The sequence below is a fragment of the Lemur catta genome, chromosome 16 (genome assembly GCF_020740605.2).
Source record: "Lemur catta isolate mLemCat1 chromosome 16, mLemCat1.pri, whole genome shotgun sequence".
Lineage (NCBI taxonomy): Eukaryota > Metazoa > Chordata > Mammalia > Primates > Lemuridae > Lemur > Lemur catta.
Window position 1 is genome coordinate 23307884 of NC_059143.1, and position 26349 is coordinate 23334232.

Below are 26349 nucleotides of genomic sequence, written 5' to 3' on the forward strand. Positions count from 1 at the left end.
ATGGATTTATGGAGTCAGTCATGGTTTCTGTTCTTTAACACTCTTCTTGTGATTTCTGCCTTGGTAAGAAAACAATGCATAGACAACAATTAGAAAAATTTGGGGCGCTTGAAACTGATTGTTAAAGGACAACTATTTGTTCATTTTTTTAAATATAAATTTCAAAATGTTAATCTCAACTGAGTGTTTCTTTTTGGAGAGGGGGCAGGCAGGGTATGAGAAGTAGCCTCACCAGAGAGAGAATCAGAGATGTTGAGATAGGTTATGTTTTTCTTTCAGTTTTATTGTTGTGTAACAAGTTTTCTTTTGATGAAATGAAAAATATGAATTTTGAAAATCATTCCATTTTTAAAGCTGAATGAAATGCAGATTGCTGCTAACTTGAGACATGAATGAATGTCACAGACACAGTCAATACTTACAAAGTTTGATAACATGGGATTTCTCTTCTGCTTCTTTATTAATTTAGACTAATCTTTCTACAATTTGGACTAATGTTTTCTAAAAGATAGTTAGCACCATAAACAAACCTGAAATTTTAAAGGAAGTTGCAAATTCCTGGGGGAAAATCTTTACTTGTGATTTTAAAATAACAGCGATATCAAGCTGATATTTTATGAATAAGAAATAGAACATTGTGAACAAGAGAGACTGATTAATATGTGTTAAAACTGTAATTAGGAACAAATTCTTGCTAACTCTATTCTATAGGAACATTGGCATTCCTCTGTGAGTTTGTGCCTGTCTGTGGTTATAGTGTGAAACAACCAACTTACTTGTTAATGTAAAAAATGATGGTAACCATTCAACTAGTTCATTCCCACATTTTTTAAAACACTTCAGATGTTTCTAGTATTTAGATATGTAAGCTGTATTTGAATAAAATGATACTTTATGCTTTTGTGACAATTTATTATAGATTACAAAGTGCTTTCACATCATATTATGTAACTGTCACAATACCCAGGCAAAGCAGGTACTAACAGTATTTTACAGATAGTCTGAGTACCTGGAAGGTGAATTGAATTACTCTTAGTTGATGGAACCAGTAACAACCCAGAAAGTTCCATGAGCTTTTTTACTAGATTATATTGAGTAAGAAATTTCTCAGATTTGTTTGTTTTTTTCCACTAGGCATGTAGTCTGAGTTTCATTAGTCATTTGTGGAGAATCTGTTTTCAGAAAAAAAAATTTAATCACAAAATATAACCAAAAAATATAATTTTTTCTTAAATATTTGGTATTGTCTTTGAAGACAGACTCTTGAGAGAAATATGAAAGGAAAGCATGATTAATGAGGTCTTGAATAAAATTTATTTTGAAAGGATTGCTGTAAATTATAATAATATTTTAACATTGGGAATAAATTATTAGGTCTTTTTCCACAATGCTTTGTTTTAATTATATTAGGTCTTTCAAACATTGCTCAATGAACCCTTTAGAAAATCATGTATAAAGTGAACACTTATTTGAGGGATAGAGTCTTATGTTCTGCCTTTTTTTTTTAATTTTTGAAGTTGGTTTCTTATTTGCTTTACTTTCAAATTCATTTAATAGGCAGCTTCATTTTCTATAAGAAATGAGAAAACCCTTTGGTTAAAAAGTCATCTTAGACTCCAATTTAGCTGTCTTGAATACATGCCAGAAAGTAATCCATAATATTAATGAAAAAGCAAACAAACAACAAATGGCTAGACATAAGTTGAAACCAAGAAGACCATTTATATCATGGGCATCATAATAATATCTTTTTTTTAATGTGTTTGTTTCCCAGCCAACTCCAGAAAACTTTGGTGAGTCTACTTTGAGTTTTGCTCTAGGTTATAGAGAACATAGGACATATTTAATGCCAAATATAATATATAATCACAAATGCACAATTGATGCATAATTGCATTGAACTTTGATCTAATACTGAGTTCTTTTGATTTATTGGAGGACATTTTATTGCCGATGTTCCAGGGTCCATATGCCCAGCAGAAAAATAGCTGGTGTTACAGGAAAAGTCAAACACAGTGACTGACACATAGATATCCCATAAATGCTTGCTATTATTGTTTTTGCTATTTTTTGTCAAATCATAGGGACCTAATAATACAGTCCACTCCTATTCAGTTCAGCCTTAGAGATTTGGCTGTGTTATATACCCCTTTGCCACTTACAAATGTCATTCAAGTTTAACTTAAGAAGTTTGCATGTGAATTCCAAGATATACTACTAGCAGGGGATATACATATATGGGTAGATTGGGCTGGTTTGGCCAAATTCAAACATTTGTTTCCTATTTAATCTAATCATCTAGTCTAGTTTTCCAAATTAAGCTTAATAATAAACAAAGTGACCAGTTTCTTATTCCTGAAGTCATTTGACATTCAAAGAATGTGGATAGGACAGAGTACATACGTAAAAGTTCTTTAGCCCCTAAACTGGCTCATAGGAGGTTCTCAGTCAATCAATCAATCAATGTATGTTGAATCAGAATCTAGTAGTCATTTACTCAAGGCAAAATAAACTTGCTTAGTTTTGATTATGTAAATGATAAAGATTTTCTCCTTTTATAAACATAAACGTGATGTTCAATGTGTTTTTTCCTTTGCTATTTTAGATGTAGATGGTGGAATTGACCAGGATATATTTGATATCAATGAAGGTTTGTGGATTTTTTTTTCTAAAGTCATCTTTTAAGTAGAGAGTTTGAATCTAATTTGCTAACGTGAATTTTTATCTTAACTCTTAGATTTGGGACTGGATCTTTTTGAGGGAGATATCAAACTTGGGGTGAGTTGAACCTGTGCAAGGAATAATCTATTAATCACTGCAAGATAAATATAAAGTAACTGAGAATGATTAGACAGCATGGGTTTTGTGAAGCCCAACCGTATCTAAGGGCACAGAATCGTGGTGACACATTTATTCAGTGAGTACATTGTACTCGAATGGATGCATATAATAGTGTCTTCATCTTTCATGACTCAGATTTTTGTGCGGTTACAACTACCATACCTGGCCACATATATTTTAAGCTTATTGTTTTTCATCATTGGAACAATACGACATTTTCATTTTAAAATAGAACCTCACAGATTCAATCTAATTGAAGCAAAATTAAACTGAATTTGTAAACATCTTCAATGAATCATGCTTTTTACCATAAGAAATGGATTTGTGACGTCTACCCCGACCTCAGCTGAAAATAGTATTGCCAAGTAAAGGTCCTTCCAAATCTATTCATGAAGACTGCTGATTCTTATCTGGGCATCACGACACACAGACCAACATAGGTACCTTACATGTTCATTCAGAGGAACTTAAGAGTTCGCCATCACGAGTACTAATTTTTTTTTCTTTTTTTTTCTTTTTTGAGACAGAGTCTCACTCTGTTGCCCTGGGCTAGAGTGCAGTGGCATCATCTTAGCTCACAGCAACCTCAGACTCCTGGGCTCAAGGGATCTGACTTGCCTGAGCCTCCCGAGTAGCTGGGACTACAGGCATGCACCATGACACCCAGTTAATTTTCTATTTTTAGTAGAGACGGGGGTCTCACTCTTGCTCAGGGTGGTCTCAAACTCCTGAGCTCAAGATATCCTCCTGCCTTGGCCTCCCAGAATGCTAGGATTACAGGCATGAGCTACCTCGCCAGACTATAAGTAAGAACTTTTTAAAGACAAGATATAGTTTATTGTATACAGCATTTGAAAAGACTCTAAAACTTACTATACCTTTTTTTGGTGATGAGAGAAACTAGGATGCTTGTTTAAGAATGTGTTTAACACCAGGCATGGTGGCTCACGCCTGTAATCCTAGCACTCTGGGAGGCTGAGGTGGGAGGATCACTTGAGGTCAGGAGTTCAAGCACTGATATTCCTCACGCCCCTACCCCGGGAGCTTCCGGGCAGTAAACAGAGCGGCAGTGTTGGAGGCTCAGTCCTGGGTCTGCCCTTCTGCATGCACTGTCTTCCTCTGGGTCTCACCTTGGGCCAAGGCTTCCAATGTCATATCCAGGCCAATGACTCCAAAGGTAGAACTCTCCTCTCCCTGGGCTCCAGACTGGTCGATCCAAGTGTCACTTAACCGGTTCCATCTGAATGTCTACAAGACACCTCAAATCTAAGGTGCCCTCTGATCACGTAAACTCTGATGCTCCCCCAAACCCTTCCACCTCCGTCTCCCCTCTTTATAAAATCACTGTCACTCACTCCACTCCACAGGGTAAATAAAAACCTCAGGCGTCACCTTTGCTTTTTCCCCTTCCCTCACTCCCCACCCAGCCCATCAGCAAATTCTGTCATTTCTACCTCCAGCATATGCCCCAAACTGTCCACTTGTCTCTGTTACCCTCATTCAAGTTCCATCAATTCTTGCCTGGATTTTTCCATGAGCCTCCCAATTTGTCTTTGTATTTCAAATATTGTCCTCCTGTAATCTTTTCCACCCTGTACCTGCCTTCATCCCCCATAGCGAAGTCATCTTTTAAACACACAATGGCACCATTTCACCTCCTGGCTTGAAACTCTTCAACGGCTTCCTATTGCCTTTAGAATCACTTCCGGATTTAGTGGATTTAGCCTTGGTGCTGGAGGCCCTGCATGACTGAACTCCTGCCTCCTTCTCCTCCCATCTCCTCTCCTCACCTCTTCTCTCATCTCGTCCATTTTCTCTCCTAACTCATGAGGCTACAGCCTCAACACGTGCCCACAACATACCAAGGGTATTCCCTCCTCAGAACCAGAGCAACTGCGCTTCCCTCTGCCAGAAACGATGTTCCCTGGCCCCTTTTAGTCTTGGCTCCCATTTCCCCTTAAGTGCCACCCCTTGGAAAGGCTCTTGACCACTTTCTCTCATGTACTCCCCGATCCTTTATTCTCCTCCGCATCTCTCTTTGGAATTTCCTCCACAACTATTAAATTCATCCTGTTTGAACTTATTTGTTCTCTTTCATAGTGTTTGTCTCCCCCATTAGATACAAGCTCTATGAAACTAGAGACCTTGGTAGTTTTAGTATGAAGGTATCCCTATTTTCTAGAACAATATTCAATTTGTTGACTGAAGGAATACATCAATAAAATATCATTCATTTTCGATTATAAAATTTAAAATCTTTTAAAAATTTTTTGAAAACTTTTGGCCCCACTCGTGTGACTTTTTCCAATACTGTGAGGTTCAGACTGAGGTTTTGCTATCACTTGCTTCTTACATATTTTTCATCTCTAGTGTAGGAAACTGACCTATAAATCTACCAGTATTTATATTGTTTCCCAACAATCATTTCTTAAAATAATTTTGTAAATTTTTTTTTTACCTGGAGTCACACCCAAGAAGCCTTGAGCAAGTGGACTCCCAACAATCATTTTTTAACATGATTCCTAGAAACTTTGTTACATTAGGTTAAAAGCAGAAGTACACACACACACACACACACACACACACACACACACACAATTTGTTTGGGCTAGCTGGGAGAGCTTTAATCTTTATTTATTTTTAGATTCACTATTGATTGTTTCATAAGTTTTTGCTTAATTCATTTAACTAGCTCTTTTACATTTATTTTTGACAGGCACAAGAAAGAAATTCCATCATTGGAGAACAATATAGATGGCCTCATACCATTCCTTATGTTCTAGAAGATAGCTTGGGTTAGTATGTGCCTCAAAATATCCATACCTAGTGTATGTTCCTGACAGAGTAGGATTACAGTGTTTCCAAGTGTGGGCTTGCATGGTCTTTAAGGTTTTGTTTGTTTGTTCCTTTGTGTGGCTATGTACATTTATTTAAAAAAATAAGCAAAATGAACAATGAAAAGAACCTAAATGATTCTGTCTGAAATATTTTCTGTGTTTTGTCCAATATAGGATTAATTCAACCAGTATTTATGGAGAGACTATTCCGTACTGGACATTAGAGACATGAAGATTAGACAGTCTCATCGATCCTTGATCTTTTGGCTAAAATCAAGTGTGGAGAGTTAGTCTTTATTTTAAAGCAGTGGTTTCCCATATGTGCAGATTTTACGTATGAGAAAAGCATAAAATAACCAACTAAACAAAACCTCAGGGACTGGCATTGTTTTTACCATTTTATTTTGCCAAGTCGGGAACTGAAACAACAGTAAGAACCCACTGTGTTCTATCATCACCTTTTCATAAAATAAATAATGTGATTAGTTTAGTATTAAAATACTAAAAAGTCAGAAGAATCTAATCCAAGACTAAGGAAGGAGAGCTTTTCTACAGAAAAAAATTTAATTGTAATGGAAAACTCAAAGCATGATTCTCATTTTACCTGGGGACTGGGTGACAACCATGTCACTGACCTGCATCAGTTTAGAAACTGTTGTTTGGGAAAAGTTTGGGGAAAAAAAACTCATGTTTCCCCTAAAGATCATGCATTCAGAAAAACCAGAAGCAAATTATGGTAGAATGGAATAAACATTATGATTAGTGATATGTTTAAAGTGCACATTGGAGGGGCATTTAACTCACACTATAAAGGCACATGCGTTAGGGAGCAGATGACACTATGCAGCAGGGCTTCTATGAAGGTTGTATGAAATGCACGCCATACATAGGTGGCTGGGAGAAGTGACAAGTCATGCCGATATCAAGTTTGCGTTCTGTTTATCAGGAAGTATTCATTTCTTTGCTTAAAAGTGCTGTTCGTCCCCCTGGCCAGCCAGCACTGGCAGCATCTGCTCAGGGGTAGTGCCTCTTTCTAACTGGCACACAGGCACCATGTGGGTGAGTGCAGCCTCTGATAGCAAGGGAAGGCGCTTTAGGCAGATGGACCACTATGTGCAAAGGTATGGAGAAGGGAGAAAACCATTGGCTGGAATTTAGATTGGGAGTGGGTAGATAAGGAAGTTCAACCGGTAGGCAGGCCCCAGATTGGAAAGAACATGGGTCTTTGCCATGTTAAGGACTTGATATCCATACCGATGGGAAGGTAGAACCACTAAAAGTTTTGTTGTGGAAGTGAGATTGTTATAATTGCCTTTTAGAATGGTTGCTCTGGTTGCAGTATAGAACATGTGTTATTACTGGAGTAAAAAGAAAGTAGGGAGACGAGCTAGAAGACTATTGAGGAAATCCAGGGAAGGAGTGAAGAGGTTTTAAACCAAGACTCTCTCAGAGGGGATAGATACCAGTGGATAAATCTACTAGAGATTTATGGAGCAATTGTTAGATTTGGTGATTGATTGCAAGAGGTCAGGAAGACGATGGGTCTAGGTAAAGAGATGCTAGTGCCCAGCATTCAGTCCTAGGTAACTGGGTGGATGGTAATGCCTTTAACAAGAATGATGACTATATCTTGAAGAGCGTGAGATAGAGAAGTGTGGTGGGAATTAGTTCATGGCATGCAGAATTTGAATTGCATGGTCACTATGGAGGAGATATCAAATAAAGTGTTGGTATATGACCTGGCCATTCAAGATAGAGAAATATTTGGGAGTTATTAGGGTGCAGAAGATAGTTGAAGCTACAGGTATGAATGAGCATTTCACATATAACAGCTACTCCATGGATAATTGGATCTTGTTGGATGATCCTAAAAGATCGTATTGAGTGAGAAGATGACCAAGAGTGGAACTCAGCCTGGGAGTGCAAATGTTTGGAATTGGTATAAAAGAAAGATCTGGTAGAAGTTATTGAGAAGAGAGGACTGGCCAGAAACTTAGATGGCCAAGAGTAGGGTAGAAAAAGCCAAGGCAAGAGTAGTTAACAGGATTAGAAGGTATGAAGAACTCATGGAATATGAGGAAGAAGAGGTGTTCATTAACTTTTGGAATTAGGGGAACTTGAAAGACTGTAAATACATTTTTTTTGGTTTTAGTCTGTTGATTAAAAATTTTTAAAGTTCTTTTGTTTTTAAATTTTTTATATATTTCATTTTGTAAAAAATTTATTCTCCTAAGTGTGTTCCATGAAAGATCAGTGAACTCTAATTTGACTGTATCTCTTAGGCTATTTTTGCCATGGATTTTTAACCAAAGCCATCCTAACTTTATGAGTTTTACTTACATGTTTTTAACTAATTTTAGTAATAAAGCTATAAACAATATGTGAATTTCTTGAGGACAGGAGCTATTTTTCATCTTGCAGATCTGAGGCTTAGCATAGTCCCTGGCATATTATAGGCAGTTAATAAATATTTATTAAATAAATTGATAAATATGTATATAAATGAAACACGTTAGGTAAAAAATTCAGCCTAGATCTTACCATCCAAACTGTGCACATTTTTACAGTTATAGCTATGATGTTTTGAATTTTTTATTCTATTTTTTCACTTAATGTAACTGCATTTTTTCACATATATAATCCTTATAACAGGGTTAAACTTCAAATTTTTATAGGCCAATTTTTTCAGTTCTGTGATTTTGAGTCTTTTGTATTTAGAAAATACTTTACATCTGTGTAATATTGTAGAATTCAACTTATTTTCTTTTCTTTTTTTTTTTTTTGAGACGGAGTGTCACTTTGTTGCCCTGGCTAGAGTGAGTGCCGTGGCGTCAGCCCAGCTCACAGCAACCTCAGACTCCTGGGCTTAAGCGATCCTACTGCCTCAGCCTCCCGAGTAGCTGGGACTATAGGCATACGCCACCATGCCCGGCTAATTTTTTCTATATATATTTTAGTTGGCCAGCTAATTTGTTTCTATTTTTAGTACAGACGGGGGTCTCGCTCTTGCTCAGGCTGGTCTCGAACTCCTGACCTCGAGCAATCCGCCCGCCTCGGCCTCCCAGAGTGCTAGGATTACAGGCGTGAGCCACCGCGCCCGGCCATCAACTTATTTTCTATGTTCAAATAAGAGAAGTATTTCCTCACCTTTCAGAAACTTACACCATCTTTAAATGACACGGACTAAGGAAATTACTAAGCAAAGCCATTCTTATGTGTAGCAAAAGTAAACACCTATGAAGCGTTTTCTGGAAGTGATTACTGGAAGCCCAGATTCTGATAGGCCAACCTACGACATTCTACCAGTAGGACTTTAGCCCTTGATCTTAAACTTTAGGTGTTATCTGGCTGGCAGATGCAATTTCCCCGAAAGGGGTAACACCTGAAGCAGCCATTTATAGCTTCCAGTGAACAAGTTCTAATTCCTTGCCTGAGTAGCAAGTTTAGGAGGAGAAAAGGTGGCGGGGCCTGGCAGGGGGGAGGGTGGAGGATGGGGATTAAAGGAGGTGGGGATAGGAATGAAGAGGAAGGTGCTAGAAGTCCGAAGGCACTAATAAGGGCAAATAATCCTGAACAGCTGCTTGCTAAATTCCTAGCGTTGTCAAGGACTTGCTTCATCCTTTGGAGCTTACATGATGATCCCAGGTAGAGCTTTCTGCATCTACGATGCAAAGGTAATTAAGGCCCTTGGTAGATAAAGGCATTTGGTAAATGAAGATCTTACCTTGGTAGAGGGCTATACCGTTTATAAAACTTTCACATATGTTCCCTTATTGAATTCTCAAAACAATTCCACGTAGGATAGAAGCTATCCTCCTTAAGCTTTGACAAAAGGCCTAGACTAGCATGCTTTTTTTACACTCTATTCCAAAACAGTGATGTGCTAGTCAGGATCATCATGCTTTATTTTAAGGAAGTGTTGCATTTGAAATAGTGATCCAAATGTGATATTTATAAGACAGAACATTTCATTTATTTATTTATTTATTTGAGACAGAATCTCTGTTGCCTGGGGTATAGTGCTGTGGTGTTAGCCTAGCTCACTGCAACCTCAAATTCCTGGGCTCAAGTGATCCTCCTGCCTTAGCCTCCCAAGTGGCTGAGACTACAAGTGCATGCCACCATGCCCAGCTAATTTTTTCTATTTTTAGTAGAGACAGGGGTCTTACTCTTGCTCAGGCTGGTCTCAAATTCCTGACCTCAATGATCCTCCTGCGTTGGCCTCCCAGAGTGCTAGAATTACAGGTGTGAGCCACCGCACCTGGCCAAGACAGAATATTTTGAATGTTAAAGGCATGTAATGCAGCCATTAAAATGGTAAAAACAATATTTAATGATGAAAAAATATTTTAATGTTATATTAATTCATGAAAAAATAGTTGGTAAAATATTATGTAGACTATGACTTTATTTTTTATAAAAATATATGTATATTATGTATGTATTCATAAGCAGAAAGTATGGTAAGGGCATTGATTATTCCTGGGTGATAGGATTTTAAATTTCCTTCTTTTTGATTATATAAATTTTCTAAATTTTTAATAATGAATGTGCATTACTTGCATGGTATTGTAAAAGGCTGAACTCTAAAATCCATGAGTGCCTCTTATGACTCATGGATTTTAGGGTCTTACCTATGTGAATCCTGTTCTTGATCTTCTCAGACCTGTCTGGACAGAGGCATTCCAAGTAATCTTCCTTGAAAGTTTATGTGACAGTTACTTAAGAAGGAAAGAAGGAAATGAACACTTGGCAAATGCCCATTTTATTTGAACCTTCACCTTTGCTTTCTCTTGTTATCCTCACAATACCCCTGCAAAGTTTACTTTATGTCCTCATATAACTGATGATAACACCAAAGCTACGAAGGTTAATTTAATTGGCAAAGATTATACATCAAAAGTAAGTGGTGAGGACTGGGGAAAACTTAGGTGTGTTTGGCTCCAAAGTCTAGCGATTTCCATTCTGCCATACTGTCTCCCACCTCCTGGCAGGCCACCATCCTTCACATCACCAGGACCTGACCAATTTATGACGGCCTCTCTAGGGCATCTGGCATAGCCTCTTCCTCCAGGTTGCCCTTAATCTTCTTTTGCTGCATGTCCTTGTTGCTTTCTTGCCTCTGCCTTCTTTGAGCTCCACATCTATTCAACCCATTAGCATCACTCTTAGCTCCAAAGCATTGGCTCTTAACCCTATTTTGGGCCCGGATTCACTTGCAAATCTCATGAAGCTCTCCTTAGAAAATGCACTTTGCATAGAAGACACAGCTATTGATACATGTATACTTTTTTTTTTTTTTTTGAGACAGAGTCTTGCTCTGTTGCCGGGGCTAGAGTGCCATGGTGTCAGCCTAGCTCACAGCAACCTCAAACTCCTGGGCTTAAGTGATCCTCCTGCCTCAGCCTCCCGAGTAACCCGGACTACAGGCACGCGCCACCATGCCCAGCTAATTTTTTTTCTATATATATTTTTAGCTGTCCAGATAATTCTTTTCTATTTTTGGTGGAGATAGGGTCTCGCTCTTGCTCAGGCTGGTCTCGAACTCCTGAGCTCAAACAATCCACCCGCCTCGGCCTCCCAGAGTGCTAGGATTACAGGCGTGAGCCACCTTGCCCGGTGGATACATGTATACTTTACATACTATTTCATGGTATTCATAGGTTCTCCCATTTCAAGGTCCTCAGATTAAAAGCCCTGCTGTGAAGCTTTAAATACATATTGCAGCTTCTCAGGTGAAGCATGTGATGGTGAGTATTTATTTTGATTGCCTGTGATCCGTTGTATATGTTCTCTGCGGTAAGGAAATGCCCTTTTTACTATTTGGTAATGCACTGTTTATGGGCTCCAGGGAAATATTAGGCAAAATAAGGGATCTGAAGAATAATTAACTTGTATAAGATACTAAATTGGTACTGAGTACTAAATTTTGTAAAAGTAAAATACTAAACATTCACAAAGGCACTAGCTCATGATAAACAATATATTGCGTGACCTGTTTCCACGGTGGATTGTTCAATGGTGATTATTTTAATAAGTATATTTTTGTTTGTTTGTTTGTTTTCCTTCAGAAATGAATGCTAAGGGAGTTATCCTCAATGCGTTTGAACGCTATCGCCTAAAAACATGTATCGACTTTAAGCCTTGGACTGGAGAACCTAACTATATATCAGTGATCAAAGGTAGTGGGTAAGTTGAAGAGTTAGTCTTTTAGGGGGCTGGGGGGACAGGGTCTCGCTCTGTTGCCCAGGCTAGAGTGCAGTGGTGTCATCATAGTTCACTGTAGCCTCCAACTCCTGGACTCAAGTGATCCTCCTGCCTCAGCCTCCCAAGTAGCTGGGACTACAGGCACATGCTACTGTGCTTGGCTAATTTTTGCATTTTTTGTAGAGATGAGGTCTCACTGTGTTGCTCAGGCTGGTCTAGAACTCCTGACCTCAAGCAATCTTCCCTCCTCCACCTCCCAAAGTGCTAGTATTACAGGCATGAACCAACAGGCAAGGCCGAAGAGTTAGTCTTCTAAGGGTTCGAAGGAGAATTCCTGTGCCTGGGGCATCGCATCACAGCAATTGTCCTAGGCCCTGACCTTTAGGGTGAGGTGGGGTGTTTCCTTTACTGGTTGCTGGAGAGTAAAAGAGCTGGATCTAGTTTTTCTAAGCATAGAAATAATATTTTCATACACACAACCAGACTACCAATGTTAAGACAAAGTAGATGGGACTGCACGCCATCCAACCCACAACCAAGTGAATTTCAGCAATTGTAATTTACTCTTTATTTTCCCCTTTAAGTAAAACACGTGTGGGTGTATGTGTGTGCATGTCTGTATTCAAATTTATTTTAACCTGAAAACTCTTATTTCTTGAGTTAAGAAGGCAACAATATTATTTGTCCCCAGCTCAACAATTCTGAGCAGTTGCTGTCCTGGTAAAGCCCTTGTTCATGAGGACAGACATACCAAGGACGATCTCAAACACTTAGAAATATCCAGGAAAAACCTGGACTAGGCTGACTGGGGGATGGCTTGCTCCTATGTAATATTTGGTGTTAGAGCAAGTTCTCCAAAGATCATCTGGTCTGTAAGGTTTTATATGTCACCTGGGTTATGAGAGAAACATGCAGAGTCCAGATAAAAGAGCAAAGCGTCTAGGTGGGCAATGAAGTGGACCAGGCCGTGGGGATATTGCCCTGAGGCTTCAAACCGCATCACTGTAACACCCTCTCCCCTTCCCCATAAACCCCTCTGTAAGCTGCTGGTCTTCAGTAGGAAACAGGCAGGCTGGGAGGCAAGAACTTTCCATCGGAGCGAACTGCGACCGAATAGCAACGGTTCAGCACGAGTTCCTCCACGCGCTGGGATTCTGGCATGAGCAGTCGCGTTCTGATCGGGATGACTATGTCTCCATAATTTGGGACAGAATTCTGTCAGGTATATTTCTCTTGTTTTCTTACATTATTAGTTAAAGACCGAATTTCTAAGCATGTGTCCTCTCTTGCCACCTGTGCCAACTGTTAATAATTGAAAAACTCTGATGTTTTGATGTCTTACTTCATTTAGCTCTAACTCAATCTGAAGTGCCTTCAGGTGGTTGGGGCACTAGTATCCCAGAACCCTGGTACTTTAGAGCTGGGTATGCTCTTAGGAACTGGTTTTGTGTTTCCCGAAGCATGCCCTAGGGAGTGCCGTCCCACTGCGTGTTCACGTGTCTTGTGTGGAAAGGAGTCTGTGGTCAAATCAGTTTGGGAAATCCTAGAGTCTTAGTCCATCTTGTGCCGCTGTCACAAAATACAACAGACCACGTAATTTACAAAGAGCAGAAATTGATCTCTTAGCATTCTGGACGCTGGGAAGTCCAAGATCAAGGGGCTGGCCTTGATTATGGCCTTCTTGTTGTGTCATATCCCATGGCAGAGGGCAGAAGGACAAGGGAAATTGTGAGAGAGAAAAGGGCACCAAACTCTTCCTTTTATAAGGAAGTCCCTCCTGCCACAGTGATGGCACTAGTCAGTCCATGAAAGCAGAGCCCTCATGGCCTCGTCACCTCTCATTAGGCCCCACCTCCCAACACTGTTGCACTGGTGATTAAATTTCCAACACATGGTTTTTTGGGGACATGTTCAAACCATGGTACCTACGTTAAAAAAGAATAAAACCTACAGTTATTTATACTGCTGAGCTGTTCAGAGTCTTTGTTAGGTTGACATGAATTGTAAGTCTCCAAGAACAGGAGCATTTCCCAAAGCCATTTGATCACGGTCTTCTGTTTTCTTTTTGTCAAGTAGCTTGTGACACATTTTGATTATATAATTGTTCCATGGAACCCATTTTGGGAAACACTGTAGTAGTTGAACAGTCTGAACTTTTTCTGATTTTGTGTTCAAAGTCACAAAGGTCTTGATAATGGTGTATGACTAGAGCTCATGTCCACACTGCGCAGTGACCCTCGGCTTCCCTGGCTGTCCTGCCTGTGTGGGGTGTGGCAGAGGGAATGGTGTCGCTGTCGTGTGGGAGGTGCTGTGAGGGCTGCTCTGTAAGATCAGTCTTGAAATCACAGCTCTTGTTCCTTTTCCCGCCGGTCTCTGGGGATCTTAACTGGGATCAGGCGCAGCAGCAAACTAAAAGATTTTGAGGGCAAAAGAAATGTTTAGCTTGAATCCACAGCCTCACTCTTTAGGATTCTCAAAGTCTTATTTTTATGTTTTATTATTTTTTTCACAGCTTTGAAAGATATGAAACTAAAGTCTTATTTTTTAAAAAAAACAATTTCTTTATTTATTTAGAGATAAGGTCTCACTTTGTCACCCAGGCTAGAGTGCAGTGGCACGATCAAAGCTCACTGCAATCTAGACTGTCTGGGCTCAAGCAATGCTTCCACCTCAGCCTCCTAAGTAGCTGGAACTACCAGCATGCGCCACCATGCCCGGCTAATTTTTAATATTTTGTAGAGACAGGGTCTCACTATGTTGCCAGACTGATCTCAAACTCCTGGCCTCAAGCAATCCTCCAACCTCGGCCTCCCAAAGTACTAGAATTTACAAGCGTGAACTACCACGCCAGGCCCAAAATCTTTTTTTTATTTTTTATTTTTTTTGAGACAGAGTCTCTCTTTGTTGCCCGGGCTAGAGTGCTGTGACGTCAGCCTAGCTCACAGGAACCTCAAACTCCTGGGCTTAAGCGATCCTACTGCCTCAGCCTCCCAAGTAGCTGGGACTACAGGTATGCACCACCATCCCCGGCTAGTTTTTTGCTATATATATATATATTTTTAGCTGTCCGGCTAATTTCTTTCTATTTTTTTAGTAGAGACGGTGTCTCACTCTTGCTCAGGCTGGTCTCGAACTCCTGAGCTCAAGTAATCCTCCCGCCTCAGCCTCCCAGAGTGCTAGGATTACAGGCTTGAGCCACCACGCCCTGCCAAAATCTTATTTTTGATAGAAACTTCTGCAAACATTTGATAACACATCTTTATGCTTTAGAGATTAGGCCTACCTCATTGTGTCCATAAAACAAGTTGTGATCTGTTGCCCATTACTATGATGCTAAACAGCCTGGCATCTTCTCTAAATGTATTCGGTTTTTGTTCTTTTAAATGATTATTGACAAATATAATTGTATATATTTATGGGATATAATGTGATGTTTTGATGTATGCATACAATGTGGAATGATTAAAACAAGTTAATTAAAATATTTACCATCTCACTTGTTTTTTACGGTGAAACACTTGAGATTTACTCTCAAAGCAATTTTGAAATATATATTGTTATTAACTATAGTCGCCAGGCTTTAAATACATCTGCACACATTCCGGTAACCATGAGATTCCTATGTCAATCCTTTCTAATGACTCTTTTCTGGGATAACTAGAAAGTTATCACTCCCAGGTCCCATCTCACCACCCTCCCAAAGTCCTCTTCCTTTTCATCTCCATCTGCTCTTGCCCTTGAACTTCCATCGTTGCTGGCCAGTGCTCCGACTGGTTCAACAACGCTTCTGAGACCCCTCCTTTCCGTTAGCAGTCCTTACAGCCTGCGACCAAATGCTAATGTTCCGACATCTGGGCTGTAATGGAACCTTGGATACGTTCCGTGTGACTGCTGGTATCACAGTTCTGAGCTTGAATATTATATTCTATGATAGGAATAATGAAACACTTGCAATACAGTAGATCAGTTGTAGCAAAAGTTGATCTAGTTTATTATGTTCTCTGTTTCTAAGTTAACAGCATTTGGAGTAAGATAAGTGGAATTTTGTGAACGTCAAGTAATCAGAGATTTTTTATTTATCGTTTAGGCAGACAGCACAATTTTAACACCTATAGTGACCAGGTATCAGATTCCCTGAACGTTCCCTACGATTACACTTCCGTCATGCACTACAGTAAAACTGCATTCCAGAATGGAACGGAGCCGACCATCGTAACAAGAATCTCAGACTTCGAGGATGTGATCGGCCAACGGATGGATTTCAGTGACTCTGATCTCTTGAAGTTGAATCGACTGTATAATTGCTGTATGTGACAGGTTCTTTGAAATGACTTGTATTTCCCTCCATCATGTGGGCAAAAATGATGTCTGTGCCATTTTACTGAGCATTGTTGGAGTTTCTGAGATTACAGAAATTTGATATTCAGGGGAAAAAACAAAAACAAGGCACAATAGCACCCAGATCCCAATCTGCAGCCTGGAAGCAGCATTTTTCTTCTCACAAGGCCTGGCTTGGAGATCTAAAAACAAACTGGGTCCTGTAGGAATACGCCTCAGGAAGGTTTTTGAAGCTATTACTAATCCAGATGTAGACCAACTTGATATTCAAATCTCTTTTCAGCTGAAATGAGGTGTATGCTTGGAATATAAACGGGACCAAATAATCTGGGTTGTGGCTTAATGATTTTGAATAACCAGGGGAGTGTAGACTCAGGTTTCCATAAATTAGATAATTAGGGAAGAAATTATGGGTTCTGCAGATAAAGAGGGGTCTTTAAGCCACGATCACCCAGAATCAGCTAGGGGTCCCCTTTAGTGTCACCCTGGCCTTCCTAATAACTTCTGTGATGAGCTCAGTTTTTATTACTTAGATTATCATGTTGTATGAATGTCAATAATTGATTTTTTGCCTTTGCAGCCTCTTCCTTGAGTTTTATGGACTCGTGCAATTTTGAACTGGAAAACGTGTGTGGAATGATCCAAAGTTCAGGAGATAGTGCTGACTGGCAACGGGTTTCACAGGTTCCCAGGGGGCCAGACAGCGATCACTCCTACATGGGCCAGTGCGAAGGTAACAGGAGTGAGATCCTTCTAGATTGTCCAGTCAGTGGCTCCAGCCTTGTCTTTCTCTGTGAAAGACTGGGATTTCATCTCTAATTTCTATTAGAATTATTAATGATAATCATTAGGTTGCTACTAAGGAGTAGGCCTTGTGGAAAACATAGTTGTAAGGACATGGTTAATTTCTTTGCTTTTAATTCTCTGAGTTTGTTTTTTGTTCTATGAGTTTGGGCTCCACGATGCTTCTAGCAGTACTTGCCCATAGCAGGGGAAGACTGCACCTCCTGGAAGGACCCTTATTTCAGGGGCAGTGGTGTTGTTTTCCAGCACGCTGCTTGAAGCTTATAAGAGGCTCTTTCCAATGGACTCCACTAGACTGTGGATTATTCAGTTGCAGAATTGTAGCTGGATGTGATTCATGTTCCTGTAACAAAAATACCTTAAATGAAGGTAGAAAGCACAACTCATTTATTTTTATTCAGATGAATTTCCTTTTCCATTTTCCTTTTGTTTTGTATTAAGTAGCCATTTGGCTACAAGTACCACATTTTTATTTAATTGTTTATTTCTGGCAGCAAACAAGTAAAACTAGACTTCAGAATTTCAGGCCAGTGCTTGACAGCTCAGATGGTCTAGACAGGGGATGAGGTCTCTGATAGCAAAAAGGTACTTTTTCTTTTCTTTTTCTTTTTAAATGCACATTTGGAGAGTGGATAGTGGTCCTATCTAGAAGGAGGGGTAGATAAAGAAGGAAGGAAGGAAGGGAGGGAGGAAGGAAGGAAGGGAGGGAGGAAGGGAGGGAGGGAAAGAGGGAAGGAGAGTCCAAACTAGGCAGCTTTCATGTTTTTTTCTGTCTTTGAAAGCTAATGTCTGTAGTAACAGAAAGGTTGCCTAACGCTGTCTTTTTCATAAATTACCTGCTCCCAGAGCCGTATTTAAGTGTCCAACACAGTGCCCTGCATATAGTGCGAACTCAGCAAATGTTTGAAATAAGATAAAGAAACTGTATATATATATACTCAAGCCAGAATTACTAGCTCTGTCTTCCTTTAGAGATGATTTAGAAGATTAAGTCTTGCAAGTAATGGAAACAGAGAACTGAGAGAGACCTTTGAAATTATTGAGTTCAGTTATTCCCAATCTTTTTGTTATGAATTTAATTTTTTAAACATTAAAAGGTAGATCTCATCCAATGGTTGCTGTACTTCTAACGTATTCTGAAAGTTGAATTATTACTATTATTATTTTTTTTTTTTTGGTAGTTTAAAGCCAAAGAATGTAGGAAGTGTTAAAAAATGGTCAGGTCAGCAAAGGCCCTGGTTTCCTGGCTGGGCTCTCTCTCTTGTCCTCGCACAGTGTGTGTTCGCTTCTCCAGAAGGACCTACGACCTCACCTTGCATTAGGCTTGAGAGGCAAAGATGCTACCACTGTCTACCTACCCAGGTTTCAAGACTTCCTTTTGACTTAATTTCAATTTTCCTTTTCTTATATTCTTAGAGAGGGGACAATTCTCTGTGGCATCTTTCCAATGGTAGCTGCTGTCCCCTGGAGTTGACCAGAGTTGGGGCAGTTGAAAGGTGTTCCTTGCAGACTCTACCTTTTGGTCCTGCCGTTTAGGCATGACCTAAAGCCTCACGTTGGATTTTTTTTTGTTAACATTTGATACTTAGATTTGCTGTAAACATACACAGCAAATGAAAGTAAGCAAAGATCAGTGCCCACAGAAAACTCCTACTATTGTAAGTAAAGGTTTATGAATGATAGAAAGGTTTGAGTTTTATTCTATTCTGTCAATCTGCTAGTTTTTCCAAGTGCCAGATATGTAGCTTAGGCTTCTGAGGTTTCTACCTTGTGATGTATATATTGACGTTAGTTATTAGTTATATACCTCATGTAAAGAATCTCCCACCACTGTTAACAAACACATGTTCCTATACCCAGAAATTGCTTTCTCTCAATTCTGCTTTTGTTAACAGGTTCTGGTTTCTTCATGTATTTCGACAGTAGCTCTGTAAATGTGGGGGCCACGGCAGTGCTGGAAAGTAGAATGCTGTACCCTAAGAGAGGATTTCAGTGCTTGCAATTTTATTTATATAACAGTGGAAGTGAAAGTGACCAACTGAACATCTACACCAGGGAGTATTCTACAGACAATGTGAATGGCAGTTTAACGCTTGTGGAAGAGATTAAAGGTACAATATCAGCATCCTTATTTTGGGGTTCAAAGTGATGCATTCTTAGCTCTTTCCTTATGGTAACAACTTACAACAGGGTAGGGGATGCTGGCCCCCTATTTTTCAATTTAGAACTTGGTCCTTCTTGTTTTATAGCAAGGATGCTAAAGTGAGGATCCTTTGTGTGAGCTATATAATGTCACACTCACTTAAGAAACTGTAGGTCAGTCTCTGGCATTGGGGAGGTCAGTTCTTGGCAAGTAGTAAAAATGCATTGTGCACTAGCTTAGGCAAAATGGGAAGGGGGTACTGGCTCAAGGTTAGTTACAACCTGTAGAACAGATGAGGAAGGAACTGGCTTCAGGGAGGACTGGATCTGTCCCTGAACATTGTTGGGGACCTCTTGTTTTATCTCAGAATGGCTTTGTCCATAAGACTGGGACTTTGGTTATTTCACTTCCCAGCTTACGTCTTACCAAATGTGCCATCAGACTGGAAGAGGGATTCTATCTCTAATCTCTAGCTTAAGCAATCAATCCCAGTGAAGGACTCTGATCCTTATGATTTGGGTTAAATGTAACTTCTGGAGAATTTGTGAGTGGGCGGCCACCTTTCATGTCAATCATGTGTCAGAGAAGGGGGCCATGACGACCGCCTGTTCAAGCAGGTGGTTAAGGAGGTTCCCCACGGAGGGCAGAGCTGTGGGCCGGCAAATGTATCTGTCTGCTCCACACATTCACCTCTGGGTTTGAAAGAACTGAGTAAAAGCGATTATAAAGCGCATCTACATTGTGCCGTTTTCCCTCTCTATTTGACAATAAGAAACAATCTGAAATACAGACGATATTTTTTTCGTGAACACCTATGAACAGCAGGTTCTTAATCTTACTAAGAATATACACACATCATGCATATGCATTATATATGTAATTATATGACATATAAAATGACATACATAATATACATCACACATTTTATATACATGAAAGCTTTATATATAAACTATTTGTTAATACAAATAGTGTAAATTATGTATTAATACATATAATAATACAAGCATTAATATAATGTATATACAATATATGATATATATCTACATATAATTGTTCAGACTTGGAAGGGAGATCCTTTCCCTTGTTAATCTATGAGTGTATCATTGCTAGACAATAATGCAAAAGGCACTTGCGAAGCTTGCTTAGGAGCCCAGAACTTGAACTGATAATACTGATAATGATGCAGTGGAAGCTCTCATGAAAGGCTTTTGTTCAATCCAGAGTCCATCCACGGACAATAGCATGTTCTGTAATTTGTATATTTCTAACTTATTTTCAAGCAGCTGTATTTCATATTAGTACCAGTATATTTACATTTTAAGTCATTGTGTTAACTACTATTTTGACATGAATTCCTCAGCTGTTGTCCATCTGGGGGTTATGAAGATTTTTTAGTATGCTGCTTATCTGAGTAGGCGATACAAGAACACAAGACAGAATGGCATATCGTGTGCTGCTAGCTGGAGACATGGGGTAATGGTTGAGGAGGAGATGCAGGTTGGGGGGAAAAGAGGGGTATCAATGTCAGATAAATAACGTTGAGTCACTCGTAAATGACCGAAGGAGAAAATGTAGGATATAAGCTTTCTAGGGTTTGGTGGATTCTGGTTTAATACTGCCAAAAAGTTGATTGAAAACTTTGCATGTGAAGGAATTATTCCAAACTATAAATATATCAAAGAAGGTTTTGCCTGAGTATCACAAGAATCTTGGGTACAAGTGTTAGAATATTGAGCTTGCTTGACCATTTAACTAATATGGAATGGCAGGCAACTCAGGAGGCTGAGGTGGAAGGAGCCTAGGAGTCTGAGGCTGCACTTTGACACTGCACTCCAGCCTGGGTGACAGAGCAAGACCCTGTCTCTTAAACAAAAAAAAAGTGTCAGGTAACTCAGAAGTAGGACATGGAGCACTCATGAATTAGTTGTTGTTTGTTCACTCAACTCTGGGAAAGGGCAATCTATTTGAGAAACAGCTAGATAAACGTTCAAATAACAGTCTGACTCCACAGAAATACCCTGAAGTAAATGAGCCTGGGCTGGAGGTGTGAGAAAACCGTACCTCTGACCTGTAGGAATCAGTACTTGGATGACCATTTGTCTATGAAGGTTAGAACTCTAATGTTGATTTGCATAGATTCATAGTTCTTTGCCTTCTTTGAAATATTAATAACTCTTTTGCAGACATACCCATTGGGAGCTGGCAGCTTCACCACGTTACACTGGAAATGACCAACAAGTTTAGAGTGGTGTTTGAAGGACGCAAAGGCTCTGGTGCATCATTGGGTGGTCTGTCCATAGATGACATCAATCTTTCAGAAACACGGTGCCCTCATCATGTCTGGCATATAAGGAATATCACACAGCTCATTGGCAGCCCAAATGGAACTCTATATAGCCCTCCGTTTTATTCTTCTGAAGGTTATGCCTTTCAGATTCAGTTGACTCTAAGCCATTTGACTAATGCAGGGATATATTTCCACTTGATCTCTGGAGCCAATGATGATCAATTACAGTGGCCGTGTCCTTGGCAACAAGCCACGATGACACTCTTGGATCAAAATCCTGACATTCGACAGCGTATGTCCAACCAGCGGAGTATAACTACAGACCCATTCATGACCACCGGTTTGTGACTCATTTTCTTTATTGCTAATACATGATCACTGCTCTGGGAGGGACAGATGGTTTTGGGAACAAGAGATTGCACAGTTACCTAGGGAATTATAAGCCCCAAATCTTAAGAACAAAAATTTAAGGAGAAGAATTCAACAGTTGTGGACAGAGTCTCCCAGACAGTAGCCTGTTAGGGATATCAGCAAGGACTCTAAGAAAACAGAGAAGATACTGACTGTATTCCTGGGAATTGGTAACCATCCGAATTTCCACTTTCATGCAAGGAGTGTTGGTTTCAGAGGCTGACATGCTTGGGTTCGGATCCAAGGTGTGTGCTTCTCATTAGCTATATGACCTTGAGCAGATAATCTCTTGGAGGCCCAAACTGTAATCACAATTCCACAGATTTGTTCCAAGGATTAGTACAGATCAAATGTGGAAGCTTGTGGAAGGGCCTGCTCTGGAGAGGCCCTCAGATGCTGAGTTTTCCTAACCCATGCTTCCTCGGTCATGCCACTGGGATTGTGGGAAACAATTCAGCTCTTGGGATAGGGGTGGTTTTTGATCAGAAGGAATATGTTGGGCAGATGCACTGGAGTATTGGTGGAAAAGGGATGGGAATGGACTATAAATTCTTACTGAAAAGTTCTGGAGGACTCACCAATGGTGACATCATTCCCTGTCTTTCCAGTTTCAAAGAGAAGCAGCACACAGAAAGCAATCTCTACACTTCTAATTTTAATCATCCTTTGCCTCTGGGACACTAATAAAAGAAAAAATGGAATTATAGCAAGCTGAATATTATTGCCAAATCTGAATTCAATATATGAAAAGGATTGACTAAAGCAATATAGGGAAAAAATCAACTTGATCTGATAGGAAATAATAATATGCATCAATGGAATTATAGGGACTCAATGTTCAGAATTTCTTTCCACTCATAGTCCAGAGTGTGGTCCTCCCTGCCAGGCAATCTGATTTCCTTTAGGACAGTCTAAATGAACAAGCACCAGTGATTTGCCAGGGACTACATCACAGGTCAATAGCATCATTTAATTATTTTGAGCTCCATCCTAATTGTGTTTCACATTTCCTGTTCTTTCCTACCACCAAAAGCTATGATGAGCCTAAACACAATCCATTAATATAAATTGCTTTTTCAGATAATGGAAACTATTTTTGGGACAGCCCTTCCAAAGTGGGAGAAGTGGCTTTCTTTCCTAATGGAACCCAGTTTAGAAGAAGTAGGGGCTATGGAACCAGTGCCTTTATAACCCATGAGAGGCTGAACAGCAGAGATTTTATAAAAGGAAATGATGTTTATATTCTCCTGACAGTGGAAGGTACGTCAATAAAAATAGTTTTATATCAGCAGGTTTTTTTGTGGTGGCTATTATTTACTGTGTTCTTTTCGGTTTCATTTTAAAATATATAGAGATGTGGGAGGAAATGAGCATGAGTGGTTTTGGGGGGTATGAATTATTAACAATCTGAAAATAATTTAATTTGAAACAGTGAGGATAAAGAATTTAATTACCACCACACGAAGCAATAATGGAAACCTTTAGGCTGGAAACCTTCTTTAGAAATAAGTTAGTTATTAATATTATACCTAGCATTATACTCTAGGGTTCCAGAAATAAAAATATCATATGAGCACATGAAATTAAACTGGAAACAGACTGTCTTATCATCATTTCAAATGTATATACATGCATACATATGTACACACATGTACATATGCAAACACATGCACATAACATATATATCTTGGCAGTAAGAACATTAACCTATTGTCTTTTAAAATTTCTTACCTCTGACAGCCAATAAATACATTTTCCAGAAGTTCTGGTGGTTTCCATGTCTCATATGGTAGAATAATTATTTTCTATCAAAGACTCACTTGCATCTCAGTAAATCAGAGTCTCGTTTGTGATGAAAGGTGGTACACTTAAAACCCACAAAATCTTGACGCCAATGTTCATTAGAGTAAATCTAGATGATACTTCTTGGAAAAAATTATCCAGGAATAACTTTTATCAAGAGAGAAAACATTTTATTGAGAAAAGTCACACATTTATCAATTCTCATTGACCCTATTTGGACAAGATGCAACAAAAAACACTGCAAAGAACAGAGCCCTTGTTTTCCAATGTCTTTTTTTATTTTTTATTTTTTGAGACAGAGTCTCACTCTGTTGCCTGGGCTAAAGCGCCATGGTGTCAGCCTAACTCACAGCAACCTCAAACTCCTGGGCTGAAGCAATCCTTCTGCCTCAGCCTCTGGAGTAGCTGGGACTACAGGCATGTGCCACCATGCCTGGATAATTTTTTCTGTGTATTTTTAGTTGTCCAGCTAATTTCTTTCTATTTTTAGTAGAGAGAGGGTCTCACTCTTGCTCAGGCTGGTCTCGAACTCCTGAGCTCAAACGATCCTGCCGCCTCGGCCCCCCAGAGTGCTAGGATTACAGGCGTGAGCCACCGTGCCTGGCCAGTTTTCCGGTGTCTTGCTCCAAATATCCACTAACTTGCTCCGCCAAGTGAGAGAATTGTGACCTTGCACAAAACCCTCAATTGCTTTACATTTCTGAGCTTTGGTTTTCTTATTTGTCCCTTGAAGGTTGGTATCAGGGGTTTGTACCCTTTTGAGCTTCCACAGCCCAGGCAAGAATGTGGTCAAGTTGCAGCCCCAGCAGGCTGTCCCAGTTCTTATTTCACTGCCTATGAACGTTGGTGGACTATACTTCAAGATTAGCTGAATTTCTCACAAGCCTAAAACCTGAACATCATCTATTTTGAAACTTAAAGATCAAATGATTGTTAGAGCAAAAGTTGATTTTCATTCACATTCTCCCCCCATCCTCCTAGACATATCTCACCTCAATTCTACACCAACCCAGCCGACACCAACCCAGACAACATCAATCCAGACGATACCAACCCGGCCGACACCAATCCAGCCGACACCAAACCGGCCGACGCCAATCCAGCCGACACCAAACCGGCCGACGCCAATCCGGCCGACACCAAACTGGCCAACACCAACCTCTAGCATCAAAGACCTGTGCTTGGAACTCACCTGTGAGAATGATGGCGTCTGTGCTGTTCGAGATGACAAAGCTGAATGCAGGTAAGGATCACCTGAAAGAGATCCTCCCACATTCTTTTATTCCCACAACGTAGGATTAAATACTGATCGTTCATATGAATGAAATCCATTGCTTCTCATCTCAAAGTCATTCACAGAATATTTATTTTTTTGCCTTTCATTTGGGACTCTGGATAGCCATGTAACAATGAAATCAGGGCCGGGTGCAGTGGCTCATGCTTGTAATCCTAGCACTCCGGGAGGCTGAGGTGGGAGGATCGCTTGAGGTCAGCAGTTCAAGACCAGCCTGAACAAGAACGAGATCCCATCTTTTAAAATAAAATAAAATCAAGAAATTATTTATGAAAAAATAGCACAATACATTCTAATTGCCTGAAAAAGTCCTCACAATTTACCTGTCTTATTAAATCCCCACAAGGGTGGTGGCTTCCATTTCCTAGATGAAGATAGTGACTTTGTGAGAAGCCCTTGGCCAAGGTCAAAGCTGGAAGATGGGACGCTGAGAACTAAACTTTCTCCATTACCTATGCTACCTGCCTGTCCTACCTTGGAGCCGCTGTTTCAGTACCAGATTAGGACTAATTCCATTTCTCCTTTTCATGGTTCCTGCCTGTGTCCCTGGTGTTAGTCTCCAGCCAGCCCAGAGTGGGTAAAATAGTTCCATGTGTCAGTGACCTATTGGTGATCAAATAGACTAAAGGTGGTCAGCACCTTTGACGGTGAGGATTTCCAGAGTTAGATATCGACTCATAACTGAGTCATGTTTGTGACGTGTAGGTGCCCGTCGGGAGACGACTGGTGGTACATAGGAGAAAGGTGTGAAAAGAGAGGTTCCACCAGGGACACCATCATCATTGCTGTTTCTTCTACTGTTGCTGTGTTCGCTGTGATGCTGGCCATCACCCTTGTGAGTGTCTATTGTACCAGGAGGAAATATCTTAAAAGGACAAGTTCAAATACAGCAAATACGACTCCGAAAAATGTAAGTTGAATCTGGTATTTGGTTATTTAAAACCTGTTGATGCAATCATCTAGAGAAGAATTAAGACATTTTTGATGTACTGCTCTGTTTTCTTTTCTTTCTTTTTGAAAACCTTCTTTTCTTTATTTCCTATGCTGGGACAACTGATTGGAGACGATGAGTTCTTATGAGCTGCACTATATAAATCAATGGGGGCTTTTGAGGGAGTTCATTATCTTCTTGGAATTGTATCCAACACTGTGTATGATTATGTGTTGTTTCTTTGGAGTGTGGGTGGTCTGGCACCTTCCTGAAACACATGACTGATTTTCTGATTTTGCCTGTAAGTTCAAGCCTTCCCAGTAAAGAGGTGGCCTGAAAGTGTTTTTATTCTAGATTTGTAGTGGTGGCTGAGCTCAGGCCTGGAGGAAGGAGGGGGTGTAGGCATGTTTAGGGCAGCTCTTCCTTTAAAGAAGGTTCCTGCTAATTATG

At 39.9% G+C, this 26349-nt stretch overlaps 1 protein-coding gene across 1 annotated transcript; it reads left to right on the plus strand.

Moving 5' to 3' along the window:
* On the plus strand, nt 1-25887 carry MEP1B (meprin A subunit beta). Its single transcript, XM_045527620.1, has 15 exons — nt 1-63; nt 1775-1793; nt 2606-2650; nt 2738-2778; nt 5558-5636; nt 11750-11867; nt 12929-13107; nt 15973-16191; nt 16804-16956; nt 18923-19138; nt 21357-21800; nt 22952-23131; nt 24656-24700; nt 24836-24917; nt 25674-25887. The coding sequence occupies exons 1-15, from the start codon at nt 1-3 to the stop codon at nt 25885-25887; spliced, it is 2097 nt and encodes a 698-aa protein (XP_045383576.1).
* The last annotated feature ends 462 nt before the right edge of the window (nt 25888-26349 follow it).